Here is a 12,787-nt window from a genome sequence, read left to right as displayed (position 1 = left end):
AGTTCCGAGACATTCCTCGGGATCTCTGTTGCCAATTAGTCGCTCCGTTTCCGGACAGCTCCACATTCTCTGGAAAAGTCCAAAAATAAATAAATAATAAACGCGAGCCGGGTGCCAAAGAAGTCCCGGCCCAATACTGCTTCCCGGCGGGAGATGAATCACCGGCAGAACGTGCAGTCGTACCGAAATCGGCTGTGATCGGGGAAATGAGGTGACGCGGTTACAGGCTATGCGGCGTCGTCGTCGTGACTTTTAGCGAGCCACGGGAAGAAACCTCCCTATGAGAGACCCGTCTTACCGGTTGTCCCCAGTCCAAGTTGGCTTGGCCAAAGACCACCAAAACGATGCAAGGTGGGACACCCTGACATCGTCAAAACTCAGTAAGGACGTTGGGGAAGTTTAAGATCTCAACTGTTGTTAAAAACACGCAAAATGAGTGCGATCTCAAGAAAATAGCGACTTTGTGATGGCCAATGAACAGTAGACAAATCAAACCAAATTCATCCATCCATCCATTCTCCGATCCGTTTATCCTCACAAGGGTCGCGGAGGGTGCTGGAGCCGATCCCAGCCGCCTTCGTGGCAGTAGGCGGGGGGGGGGGGGGGGCACCCTGAACCGGTTCGCAGCCAATCGCAGGGCACACAGAGACGAACAACCATCGGTGCTCAAGCTCACACCTCGGGACAATTTAGAGTGTTCAATCAGCCTGTTTGGAATGTGGGAGGAAAGCGGAGTACCCGGAGAAAACCCACACAGGCCCGGGGAGAACATGCAAACTCCACACAGGGAGGCCGGAGCTGGAATTGAACCGGGTACCTCTGCAATGTGATGTCGATGCGCCGACCACGAGACCACCAGGCCGCCCTCAAACAAAATTGTCCTAGTTATCTACACACTTTTTGTTGAACCCGTCACTTCAAAAAAAGTCATTCCAAATACCCCTAAACAACCTCACCTTAACCTTAGCAAATGTAAAAAAATTATTTTAAAGAATGCGTCCTGTCGTCATACTTGACTGACTGCCCTCCATTCACAAATCGATGTCTTACATTCCCGGAGTTTCCATGAGTCGCGTCTGGGAACCGTCTGGCAGGAAACGATATGCCCCACATTCCATCGAGAGTGGAATTGTCCTATAATTATATAACGCTAACATGTAAGCGGAGCGTCATCGAACTAGTGGCGGCGTTCATGGCAGCTGGAGCGCCTCTGCGCGGGTTGCAATTGCAGCTCCGTTTCTGGAATTTTTTTTTTTTCCTTTTTAAATACATTCACGATATTAAATTTCAACCCGGCGCGAGGATCGTAGCCACACTCGACGCTGCAGCCGATGTGCCGTCTAGATGACGCGAACACCTTTACGCCCGCGGAGGTTTACCGGTCTGGTGTGGCTTGGCAACAGCTGGTTCATACGCTAATCCACTCATCAGTTAAATTAAATCTTCCTCGGTTGTGCGGTGAATGTTGATCCAGCGCGCCGTGGAGTCAAATCAATCACGGCGGAAGTCAGAAATATTCTCTCTTGGCTGCAGTATGTGAGATGAAAGGTGTTTCTGAACGCAAAACAAAAAAAATGTCTCGACCCGCCTTCAAGTGCAGCTTTTGTCTGGCCGCCTTTGCGGGGGCAACACCTGGCGGATCACTTTTGTGCACTCGCGGTCATGTAATCCAGCGCGAGGCTGCGATGGATTATTTAGGCGAGAGCTCATTACGACATTTGCAGATATTACACGCGGGGACTAGTCATCGCCGGGGTTTTCACAGAGTGGTTGTACAACCCAACAGCAGCTTTAAAGAATCGAAAAGATAATCACGGTCGTCGATTCGCTTGAAGACGTTCACTGAATGAGGCAAAAGCTCAAAGACGAAATAAAAGAACATTGGCAGGGAGCTACTACGGGCCGCAGACGCTCAAGACGCAGACTAACCAACTCCAGGCCCTGGCATGACTCGCTTGTCCGCGCCCCTGAAAGGCACAATTCCAACACAGACATAAGACAGTAGTTCTACTTTATGAAAGCATTTCTTAACAGTGTCTTGGATTATCGTTGCGGCCTCCTATCTGATTTCTTTTCATTGACGGGAGCGTGTGAAAAGGCGAAAGTGAAACAAGGCCATCTAGTGGTAATACGGAATGGAATTTTTGCCAGGCTGCTTTTAGCCGTTGACGGATTTATACGCACTCGCCGTGGCGCACAAGTTGCTGCTGGGCACGAAGGCTTCTGGAGGGAGCAATTGGGAGCCGATGTGTCCTTTCATGACCGCCGGCCCCCTGATGTCCTAACGACAGGGGTCCCCAACCTTTTTTTGCTCCACAGAGCAGTTTTGATGTCAGAACAATATTTTCAGGGACCCGGCCCTTTAAGGTGTGGCGGATAAATACAACCAAATAATATGATATGACCTGGCATGAAAACGGTGATATTTTCAAAACATAATAATCACGTCCTATCTGGCCGCAACGCTCTCTGGTCGCTATGGTAACGTTTAAACGTGACTTCAAAATAAAGATACACCGCAAATAAAAAGTGCGAGAAAAATACGACTCACCATCTCCGCATATCATGCAGAGTAGGCTTGGTGCGTGGGAATCTCCCATTGAGATAAATCCGTATTTTAACTAAGAACTCATGACACAGTCTATTAAATGTAGCCGTCTTTTTCTTCAAAGTCGGAGGCCCGGGGTGTCAAACTCATTTTTTGTCGCGGGCCACTTTGGGGTTTCGACTTCCCCCCCGAGGGCCGGTGCAAAATCTCAACGTTATTTATTATTCATGACAATTTGACATTTCGGTACAGATTTCAGCAAGAATCATGATACAGTAGTTGACACACATGATTTGCTCCCGCGGGCCACATAAACTGACGTGGGGGGCTGGATCTGGCCCGCGGGCCTTGACTTTGACACTTCTATCTTAGCCCCTCCTTCTATCTCCTGGCTGCGCCTTTTCCCTTTCCCAAAGGAACCTCAACACGTTTTGTTTTTGTACTCATTTTGCTGGCTCCTGGGTTTCATTTTAGCGGTAACCTATCACGTGACCTGCATCAAGAATGATATAGAGTAGACGGATGTAACAGAGAATCCGGTAAATTTTCCAAAATAAAACGTCTTACAGATTCCCAAACAAATAAAATGGAAGTAAGGAAAGTTATTTTTTCTTTCTGTTGGGCCCGATACAAAATGACTCACGGACCGGTACCAGTCCGCGGCCCGGGGGTTGGGGACCACTGTCCTTCGAGACAGCGTCATCCATCCATCCATTCATCCATCCCCTCCTTCACTTGACTTTGAGCCCCCCCTCCTCCTTTTCCAACTTGAATGTTCTGTTACTAAGGCGTCATTCGCATTGCGATAGCCTTCATGCGCTCTCTGCAATCTGCTTCCGATGCAAGAAAGTGAAGCAGAGGCCTGTTGTGCAAAGCATAGTCGCATAACAAAAGTATTTCAGCCGACAACACCGTGTCCTTCAAACGCTTAAAATGACCACATTCTTCCACTAGATGACAGCCTAGCGCCTAACCGATCGCTGCTGGCTTAACACCACAAACACACGCGCTGCAAATATCGTGAGGACCAAGAGTGGCAAAATGAAATATATACACGAGTAAATAATTATTTAATGATTATTAATTCAATATTGAAATAAATACATAATTCATGGCACATTTATTTATTTAAATAACTGGCAGCCGCCCCCCCCCCCCCATAAATATCCACATCACTTATACAGGTTCCATAACAGCTGAGGAAAGGTTGCCGGGTCTGATAAGATGCCAATCAGGAGGATGTGACGTCATTCGCCAAGCAAGACGAAAATAAGGGACCGTAATCAGCGGGGGGGTAATGCGACCGGGTTTTCCTGCCCTCAAGTGAACCTTTCATCAGCAAGCTCGAGATCAGGGGAGGGAAGTAGGGCGCTAAGTGACCCCAGACAGCATTCAGACTGCAATGTCGGCGTCTCGGAGCAAAATCGTTTTTGTCTGTACCATATTTGAGATCACGATGACGAAAAGACCTATTTTGAGACCGGCGTCTTAGCAATCCTTCGAAGGTTCAGTCCTCTTTATTCGCTGCTTTGCCTGAAGCCTTTGTTGAGTGCTTTTAGACAAGCGCTAAATTAGGAACGTTTATTAATATTCGGGGTCTTGTGAGAGAGCGGGGTTGGGCTGGATGGTTTCCCAGGATGCACTAGGAACACAACTGGGACCTCAGATAGAAAATGAATCACATTTCCACCTGGCTATGGCTAGTCCAGCCCACAAAGGTGAAGAGCATCGAAAAAGATTATTTTTTAGACTAGTCGTGCTTGGGCATAGGCCAGTGTCATATTCTGAATGTGCTCTGTAGGTACATTCGTCAAATCAATTTTGTAAAAGAAAAGAAACGATTTTTTTTCTAACCCGGCATCCATCTCATCTCCTTCACGTTCAGTTTGCCCTTCTCAACCGCAAATAGAATTTATTATACATGTACAAGTGCGAGCCTTAAGCGTGTTCGTGACCACCCCACCCCCGAAAAAAATGTGTCATCGATGACACAATTTCTTTGCCTACGCTTCCGCCAACGCATAATTAAAAATAAACAAACAACCAGCCAGTGTTGATGTTGCTTGACAAATCTGGACCGCTTCTGCCACGCACCCCCCCTCCTTCAATCAACTCCCACGGCCGGATCGGGACCTCTACCATCTACTGTAGCGTTGTCCCCCCTCCCCCTCCCCCAAGGAGGACCACAGGGAGCGTGTCTCCCATCCTTTCTCCGTCTGCCCTTTCGTCTCCGTCGGTATGCATAATTTGGCCCTTTCTAAGCAGTTTATGTGCACTTACTGGAACATGTTGTCGATGATAGTCGGATCACCATTGAGAGATGTCGTTGAGCCGCAAGACTGACTGAAGATGAATACCAAGCAGAATGTGTACACCATTGTTGCTATGTTTTTACTGTCCTTTTTCTCATTCTGTGCCCTATCAAACAAGTACCAGAAGTGATCATTTCATCCTGGAATTTCTATTTTCATACCGAAAAAATTTCCCTGAATAAATTAACTGTGTTTGACGTGACGATGCAACTGTTGTTAATTTCTTAGATCCACAACAACATGTTTAAAGCGCAAACTGATACAATTGCAAAACAGGATTTAATCATCCAAGCAAAAGAGCTGTTACGGGAAGGTGTGCTGTTTTTAGGTCCCTCTCACAGAGTCCTCACTGACCCTTAACGCATCGCTCTTTCTCCTACCTAAGCTCTTGGAACGACCTCCCGTTAACTATAGAATCTGACTGATACGGCTTCTCGGATGGACCGGGTTTGCCTGGTATGACTCAGGCACCTCATCTGCGGACTGTGGGAATCGACATGAAGCTCCCATGAGTGGCGGTTTAAAAAAAAAAAGAAAAAGAAAATCGGGCAAATTCTCACTGGGCAGTGTTTGCGTGAAGCAAAAGGGTCATTCACAAGTTCTCTGAGAAGTTGAGTACAAACAGGAGGTGGCATTTTTGCTTCTGGTGCCAAAAAAAATGAGGAGATGCGTCCCCCCTCCTAAAAAGGGAGAAACATTTAGACGAGGGCACCCATCCCATCCCGTGCAGGTCTCTACATTCTACAAAGTCCAGGCGCGCGAAAGGCATACCTCGCCAATTCTGCTTTATACCAGGAGATCCGAGAATGACAGCTCAGGCAAGATGCCGCCACCGTTACAGTGTACCCGTCTGTGTTTACTCAAGGCTTTTTGGGCGGCACACATCTCACAAATGATGAATGATGATGACGGGAGTACTTGTGCCTAGTTTTCTTTTACCGGCACACGTTTATACAGAAACAAACACATTCCAACAAGGGTTACAAGAAATGGGCTCCTGGAGCACACTCGACTCGTGCAGTGGTTATCATCTAAACCAACTTGTCTGTGTGTGTGTGGGGGGGGGGCACTGTATTATAACAAATCGTAACGTCTTACCCGACGCACAAGGCTGGCGGTGGTGGTATCCGAGGACGTGCTCCCGTCCGAACGTTTAAAGCGACCTTTCCTGCAGGCGCCTTTGCTGAGACTCTTCAAAAACACAAAAATAAAATGACAAAGCAAGTGGCTTGACTGACTGACAAAATTATCATAAATAAGACGTTTGGAGTTGATTAACTAAAGTTGAATAATGACGAGTTTGTTTATTCGGAAGCATTCAATGACACAAATGACATTGACCGGACCTAGAATTGCCGCCTAAATGTTGAGTGAGCACTAATTTTTTTTACATTTTATTTATTTACAGGCTAATTTTAATTTCACGATAGAATAATACTGAAGAAAAGAAGACAATACTGAAGAAAAAAAACCATACAAACATCGCTGTTGACTAACAAAGTAACGGCAAAAAGTCGTAGAACTGACACATTTACCACGAACTGGAGCCAAAATGTCGCCGTAGCAGAGGAGATACACCAGTCACCTGCTAAAATTAATTTAACGGTGATTAAATACGCCCGTAGAACACTTGACTCAAAATAACTTTGATGTCACGGTAGAAAGAAATGGAAATAGAAAATGTTACGCAAAACGACATTGGCGGTTCACGCAAGTCGGAGCCAAAATGTCGCCGCAGCAAGACCACACTTTCACCTGCTAACTTTTTAAGACTGTTAAAAAAGAAAGGGGGGGAAAAAGACTGAACTTACTTGAAACACCGGCTGCTGCAGCGAGTCCACCTCCATTATGTGCTAGTCGTGCTTTTTTTTTTTTTGACGTAACGACGACGAAAATCACTAAAAAAAAACATACATCCCTTCTTGGGGGGATCCTCTGCCGGGTCGACACGTTGGGAGAAGCGGGAGGGGCTTGAAGAAGAAGCACCGGTGATAATGATACATTGGTGGCGGATGTTTTACAGCCTGCGGCATCACATCTTTTTTTTTCCTGCCCACACTCGCTGCCCCGTCCTTCCAACCGCCTCCTCATGACAACAAATCCAGCAGAATGAACTGAAAATTAAGTCAATGCGTGGAACTTTTATTTATATCAAAATGTGAAGTGCGGAAGTCAAATAAACAAAAAAAAATCTTTGCAATTTGTTCTATGTGCTCCCCACTAGTCTAAACACAATCTTTGAGTTAATATTAAGTCTGTGGAATATTAATGAAGTAAGAAAATCCACCCTTTTTATCCATTTCACGGGCATTCATTTTATCCCATACTAGCACCTGCAATCAACTAACAGACGTCATAGTGCCCAGGGGCTCAGCTTTCGAACGTCACGTGACCAAACCCGGAAAACAGTACTAATGGATTCCGTGGGAACTATTAACAATTGGCAAACCAGCTAAACGTTGCGTTACCAGCACCAATCAACATTATAGTTCACAAAAACTAACAAAATAACAACAAAATCTTGCACGAAATAAAACGAAAATGCTTTAAAAATCGAACTGAAACCACATCTTACGTTTATAAAACGAATTAAACTAATTTTATTTCGAGAGAATATATCCCGTGACGTATTAGCAGATATTCTTACATTATACAGTTTTATGAAAACATTATATTAATGATACAATTGCATCAACCCAGTAACCTATTTTTACAGTACTTAAGGTAAGGCTATATCGAAATGGCCAAAGTATTTAGGAAAAAAAAACTCAGCATTTTTTTATGAGGACCATCTCGCAGTGTCACTGGAACGCCATCTGGTGGTGGACCTCTCGTGCTTTATCCCAATGAATACATGTGGCTTTTCAAGACAAGAAATCACACTGATGTAGAGGAATATGTCAAATATCATCAGTTTGTCATAACTAGGCAAGAAGTGGCCGACTCCTCCCCCATGTTCATTTCACCTGCAAACATGTGCTACTCACCAAGTTCATGTGCGTGGCGGTAAGCAGAGGAGACGCCTCCATAAGAAATCCACATTTATTTGTCGTGATTATGATAATACTAGAATTTGAGATCATGTTCAAAGAGTGCAAGCACCAGGAGACAGGCCCAACCTGACACGAGGCCAACATTCTGCAGAAGGAAGGCGGTTAACGGTCGTCCGCTCCGCAAGCGACTCATCTCGGGAAGCTGGCGGAACAAAGAAAAGGAAGATGGAGAAAATCTATTAGCTTATTTTTTGTTTCAGACAGGAAGCATGTAGTATCTCATGGGCTTATTGTTAGTGTTAGCCTGAAGAAGGTAATGTGTTAGTTTATTGCTCATTTTCGACCAGTAGTATGTTGTAACGCAATTGCTAACATTAGTTAGGTCACTGCCGCAAAATAAGTAGTGCATCGTACTGCACGATCTAAGAGAGAGATGCTTATTGCTAGCATCTAACAGGTAGCATGTCGAAGCCCCACTGCTAGCTTAAATTTGCGAGCATGTGGTAACTTATCTCACCATCTGCACTAGTGACAAGTAGAGGAAAATCCCTGCGGTCACTGCAAAGATCCACTGCTGCACCTGCGCCTGAGCCGAGACGAAGAGTCCAATGTAGAGGCCCGCGAAGGCCGTCAGTGCGCTGACAAAATTCATGACCACAGCTGTCTTCACGGGGAGTCCGGAGCTCAAGAGCACCGCAAAATCTCCTAAAAGAAAAAAATATATATAATACTCATAATAAGTTGAACAATTGCTGATCTTGGATGGCGGAGTAAGTCCTCACCCATCTCGTGGGGGATCTCGTGGCACAAGATGGCAACTGTAGTCGCCATGCCAGTCTCGGGCGACGATGAGAAGGCGGCGCCCACCACCAGGCCGTCAGCAAAGTTGTGGAGACTGTCGCCGACGATGACCATCACGGCCAGCAGGGGAACGCCACGGCCTGGGGAAGCCACCGCCACGTTGGGATGTTCAGGACTTCACCGGAACCATGCTAGCGCACCGCGTTGATCTTTAGCTTACTTTTTTCCGATGGCCTCTGCTCTGGAGATGTTTCTGCGTCTTCCTCCACTGGTCCCTGCTAGAAAATAAACACTTTGAGTAGCTTGTTGCACGTACAAGTAGCTACTTTGTAATATTGCCTGTGGTTATTTAGCTTGTGGGGAAAAAAAAAACAGTGAGAAAATGTGATATTTTCCAGCCTCCCTTTTAAAAGCTCTTCAAAGTACAACCGTAACAAGCCTTACCAGCTGGATGGTAGAGATGGACTTGCCCCTATGGGACGGACCCTCGCAGTTACCCCGAGAGTGGCTCTGAAGTGCAAGAAGAAGCAAAAGGTACGTTAGAGAACTCCTAGCATTTTTGTCGGGAACTTACATGTCCGTTTGGAGGAACCAGGAAGGAGAAGATCCTCTCCATGAGGAAGAAGCCGTAGATGCCGGCCACCACGCCGACAATCTTCCACAGGTAGTCCGTCTGCTCCGTGAGCTGTTCTTCATCGTGTCCGTGGAGGCCGAGGATCTACAAAGACGGGGGGGGGGGGACCCCAAATTCATTCATATAAAATCCTGATTGATCTTGATCCCGGCATGTCTATGGCTTCTCGCATTTCTGTTTGATTGCTTTTAAGATAACGGATGCTCGTTGTTGAACTGATTTTTATTTGACACGTCTTGTCCCTGAACACCCAACCATTGGTTGACTGTCGGTGAGCGTCTCACCTGCGGGATGAGGTGAAGGAGGGCATCGCCTGAGAGGGTCCCCACGGCCAGGCCCACAAAAAGCTGCAAGATGAGCGTGTAGGTCTCCTGGCAGGAGTTGAAGAAGATCAGGCAGATGCCTAACATGGATCCCAGCGTGATGAGCAGCACCGCCGCCGTGCTGTAGCCATACTCTTGCCGAGATATAAAAAATAAGTAAGGATAGTCATATTTTTAAATCATTACTATTTTCATTAAAAATATAGGGAAGGAAACAGGAGGTCAAATGTCTCACTCTCAAAATCGGTGGGAGATCCTCTTGCGTTGCGCTCTGCCGAATCGCACGCATTGCCAAGCAACTGCTGGATGATGGCTGGGCACATTTGTCCAAAGTGCTCCTTCGAAATGGGCAGTTGTGGATTCAGAGCAAAAATATACACCAGCTGATTGGCTGAAAAACAGACCTGTTAGGATTCAAAGAGCGACACAACCCGATGAGCTCTCCACGTCTTCTAAAGTTCGCCTTCGCTTTGTCGGAAGTGTTAACCTGCGCCCAGTTTCCGGCTTCGTGGTTGCAACTCTCCGGCGAATGCCCCGATTCGCTCTGTGAGCTTCGCCTCTTTCTGCCGCGAGCGTGTGGCTTTATTCCTTCTCCACCGACGCCGAGCTGGCGAAGGAGTGCCTCCAGATCTTCAAGAAAAAAAAAAAAAAAAAAAGATTTACGGGCGTTGAAAAAGGGACACAAAATAACTATGTTCTAAAAATACTAATAACTTTTTTTTTAATTGTTGAAAGATGACGTCTCACCTAAAACTTGGAGTTCACTGGTGCGATTGAGGGAGTGAAAGATGTAATTGGTAAAAAAAGCCGGCGGTGGCAGGTTCCTCTGAGCGAAACAGGGACCCTGCAGGAGATGACTGATGATGGAGGCAGACATTTTGGCAGCGGATGCCATCGTGGCGCCTTCTTTCACGTCTTCGAGTAGACGCGTGGCGTCAATACACTGGACGTCACGGAAGAAATGATATCACTTCAGTTTCTTCAATCCAGTAAAACCCTTCATAGCAGTTTCTTACCTGCAGGTTGGACATAGTCGAACTGTCTTGTCTGGAGAGGTTGTTGTGCTGGTTGATGATCTGAAGAATTCTCTCCAGTTCACTCGACGAGAGGACACCGCTTTCCTCCGCCGTGTGGAGATCGGTGAGAGCTCGCAGGTAAAACTCGTAGCTACGGGCGATCGAAGGAGATGACCGGCACAGATCTCGAAGGTTTAAAATGTAATACAGCAGAAGAGCGGAGAGACGCTGGAAGTCGTCCTCGGTCAGGAACGGCTTCCCGTCATCCTCCAGCACGGATAGCGCGACGTCCGGTGGAAGGCACTGGAAAGAAGAGGAGGGTGGTTTGTTCGAAAAGTCTATCATGGCAACTTGTCCGCAGAGGTGGGGGTATCGTTATCGTAACATTACTTTTTGTGTCTAATAAAAGGTACAAACAAGTCCTTGTTTCGGTCTTGTCAATAGAAACGGGTCCAGTAAGAGCTGACTTTTGACCTTCAAAGAACAATTTGGTTCTTGGTTCTACTTTGTCAACCAGTACCCAGAAGCAGAGGTTGAGTAGCAGCACCGTATTGACCCGAATATAAGACGGCCCTGATTATAAGACGACCCCCTCTTTTTCAAGACTCAAGTTTGAAAAAAAGACTTTTAGAACGCCAAATAAATTTTTATCCAGAAAATAATAACAGTATGTCTGAAAGAAATGATTCTAACAATATATTTGAGAGAAAAAGCATGTTATTTTGCCTCATTCAAATCTTAATATCTGAACATTTAAATATGTAAACTAAAATGCAATCACATTCGTAAATGAATGGCTTCTGGGTTTGGAAATGTAAATGACATCATAACTTCTCCTCAGCTGCCGGTTAACCTGGCCGATCTTCGACCCACTTTTCTCCGGATTGTCGCTACGTTTCTCCATTTTCTGTTATCTCTTCTATTATTTTCTTTCTTACCGCTATTTTTTATTTTTCTTCTTCGTGCTACCGCTATTTTTATTTTTATTCTTCGTGGCTGGGGTTCACTTTGGCCTGGGGAGTCAAGTTCAGCATTCGCTTCAATGATATCTGGCGCCATCTAGCGTCGTAAATGGGTATAACATCTCGACCCCGAATATAAGACAACCCCTACTTTTACAGTCTTATTTGAATGTGAAAAACATCGTCTTATATTCGGGCCAAAACGGTATATTTTTAAAGGTACAATCTGGTCCTTGCTCCTACCTTGTCACCTTGACTTTTAGGGTACAATTGAGCCCTTGTTGAGACCTTGTTCCAGCTCGAGTACGAGTCCGCTTCTGACCTTCAAAGTACAATGTCGTCCATGGTCCTGTCTCATCCCCAGAAACAGGTGCAGTAGCAAACCATTTTGTCCTTGTAGGTACAATATAAACTGCGATTCCGGTAAAATGAACCTTTAAAGTGGACCCAGTGATTATTGGAAAAACTGGTCATTGGATTTGGATTTGAAGGAGATTGTTGTCTACCCAGTGAAAACAGTAAGAGGGTTAGCGAGGCACAAAATATCAAGAGTAATCTTTTCAAAAACAAAATAATTCCGAAATCTCATAATGAGGACTCCTTTCGAAGCTCCGGACGCCATTGACAAGCCACCTTGCAGCGACGTGAAGTAGCCGTGAGTCCACTCCATGGGTTTTCGCTGTGTCAAATGCAGGGATGTCCCAAAGAAAGCCACTTAGCATGAATGAGCCATAAAAGGTCAAGAACGTAAGCCTCACATTCCAGTCTTGACAAACACACAAAGTTTTGAGATCTAAAAGTTGTTTTGTTGGAGATGGGCCTACCTTGTCACAGACTTCTAGAGACGTACCCGTCCTCTCCGGGCAATTCACGGCCAGAAGAATCGCAGAGACCAGGATACCGACGTGGTTTTTCTGTAGGTGCGCCTCTTCATCTTGATCGAACGGTAGATCCAAGACTCTGAGGACGTCCTGTAGATTAGACTCCGCGTGCGCTCTTCCGGGCAGACACATCAGCAGAAGCAGAAAACGAAGAACTGCAAATCCCTGGGAGCACATGTTGCTGTCGAATCTTCCCGAGATGAGGTGACCATCCAAACGCGGAGTCCGGAAGAAGGGGACGGGTGGGCGGTGGGGGCGCGCTTGGCGGTCACCCTCCGCTTGAACTAACCCTTACAGTGCAGCCAAAAGCCGGGGCC

General features: G+C 46.1%; 1 protein-coding gene across 2 annotated transcripts; it reads right to left on the bottom strand.

Moving 5' to 3' along the window:
- Nucleotides 1-7,886: 7,886 nt before the first annotated feature.
- Nucleotides 7,887-12,787, bottom strand: LOC147187096 (zinc transporter ZIP12-like). Of its 2 annotated transcripts, none has more exons than XM_086101437.1 (12): nucleotides 12,414-12,787; nucleotides 10,628-10,930; nucleotides 10,359-10,554; nucleotides 10,099-10,241; nucleotides 9,847-10,015; nucleotides 9,573-9,745; nucleotides 9,229-9,372; nucleotides 9,099-9,164; nucleotides 8,875-8,932; nucleotides 8,636-8,794; nucleotides 8,371-8,558; nucleotides 7,887-8,055 (listed from the first exon to the last, which is right to left on the bottom strand). In XM_086101437.1, exons 1-12 carry the CDS (start codon nucleotides 12,645-12,647, stop codon nucleotides 7,927-7,929), a joined length of 1,962 nt encoding a protein of 653 aa, XP_085957563.1. In that variant the 5' UTR covers nucleotides 12,648-12,787; the 3' UTR covers nucleotides 7,887-7,926. The 2 variants fall into 2 exon arrangements, with proteins under 2 accessions (XP_085957563.1, XP_085957564.1); XM_086101438.1 differs by having other exon boundaries at nucleotides 8,875-8,929.

Source organism: Hippocampus guttulatus, chromosome 21 (assembly GCF_054856545.1).
Source record: "Hippocampus guttulatus isolate MCC_2025c chromosome 21, RoL_Hgut_1.0, whole genome shotgun sequence".
NCBI classification, from domain to species: domain Eukaryota; kingdom Metazoa; phylum Chordata; class Actinopteri; order Syngnathiformes; family Syngnathidae; genus Hippocampus; species Hippocampus guttulatus.
This window is presented reverse-complemented; position numbering and strand designations above follow the sequence as displayed.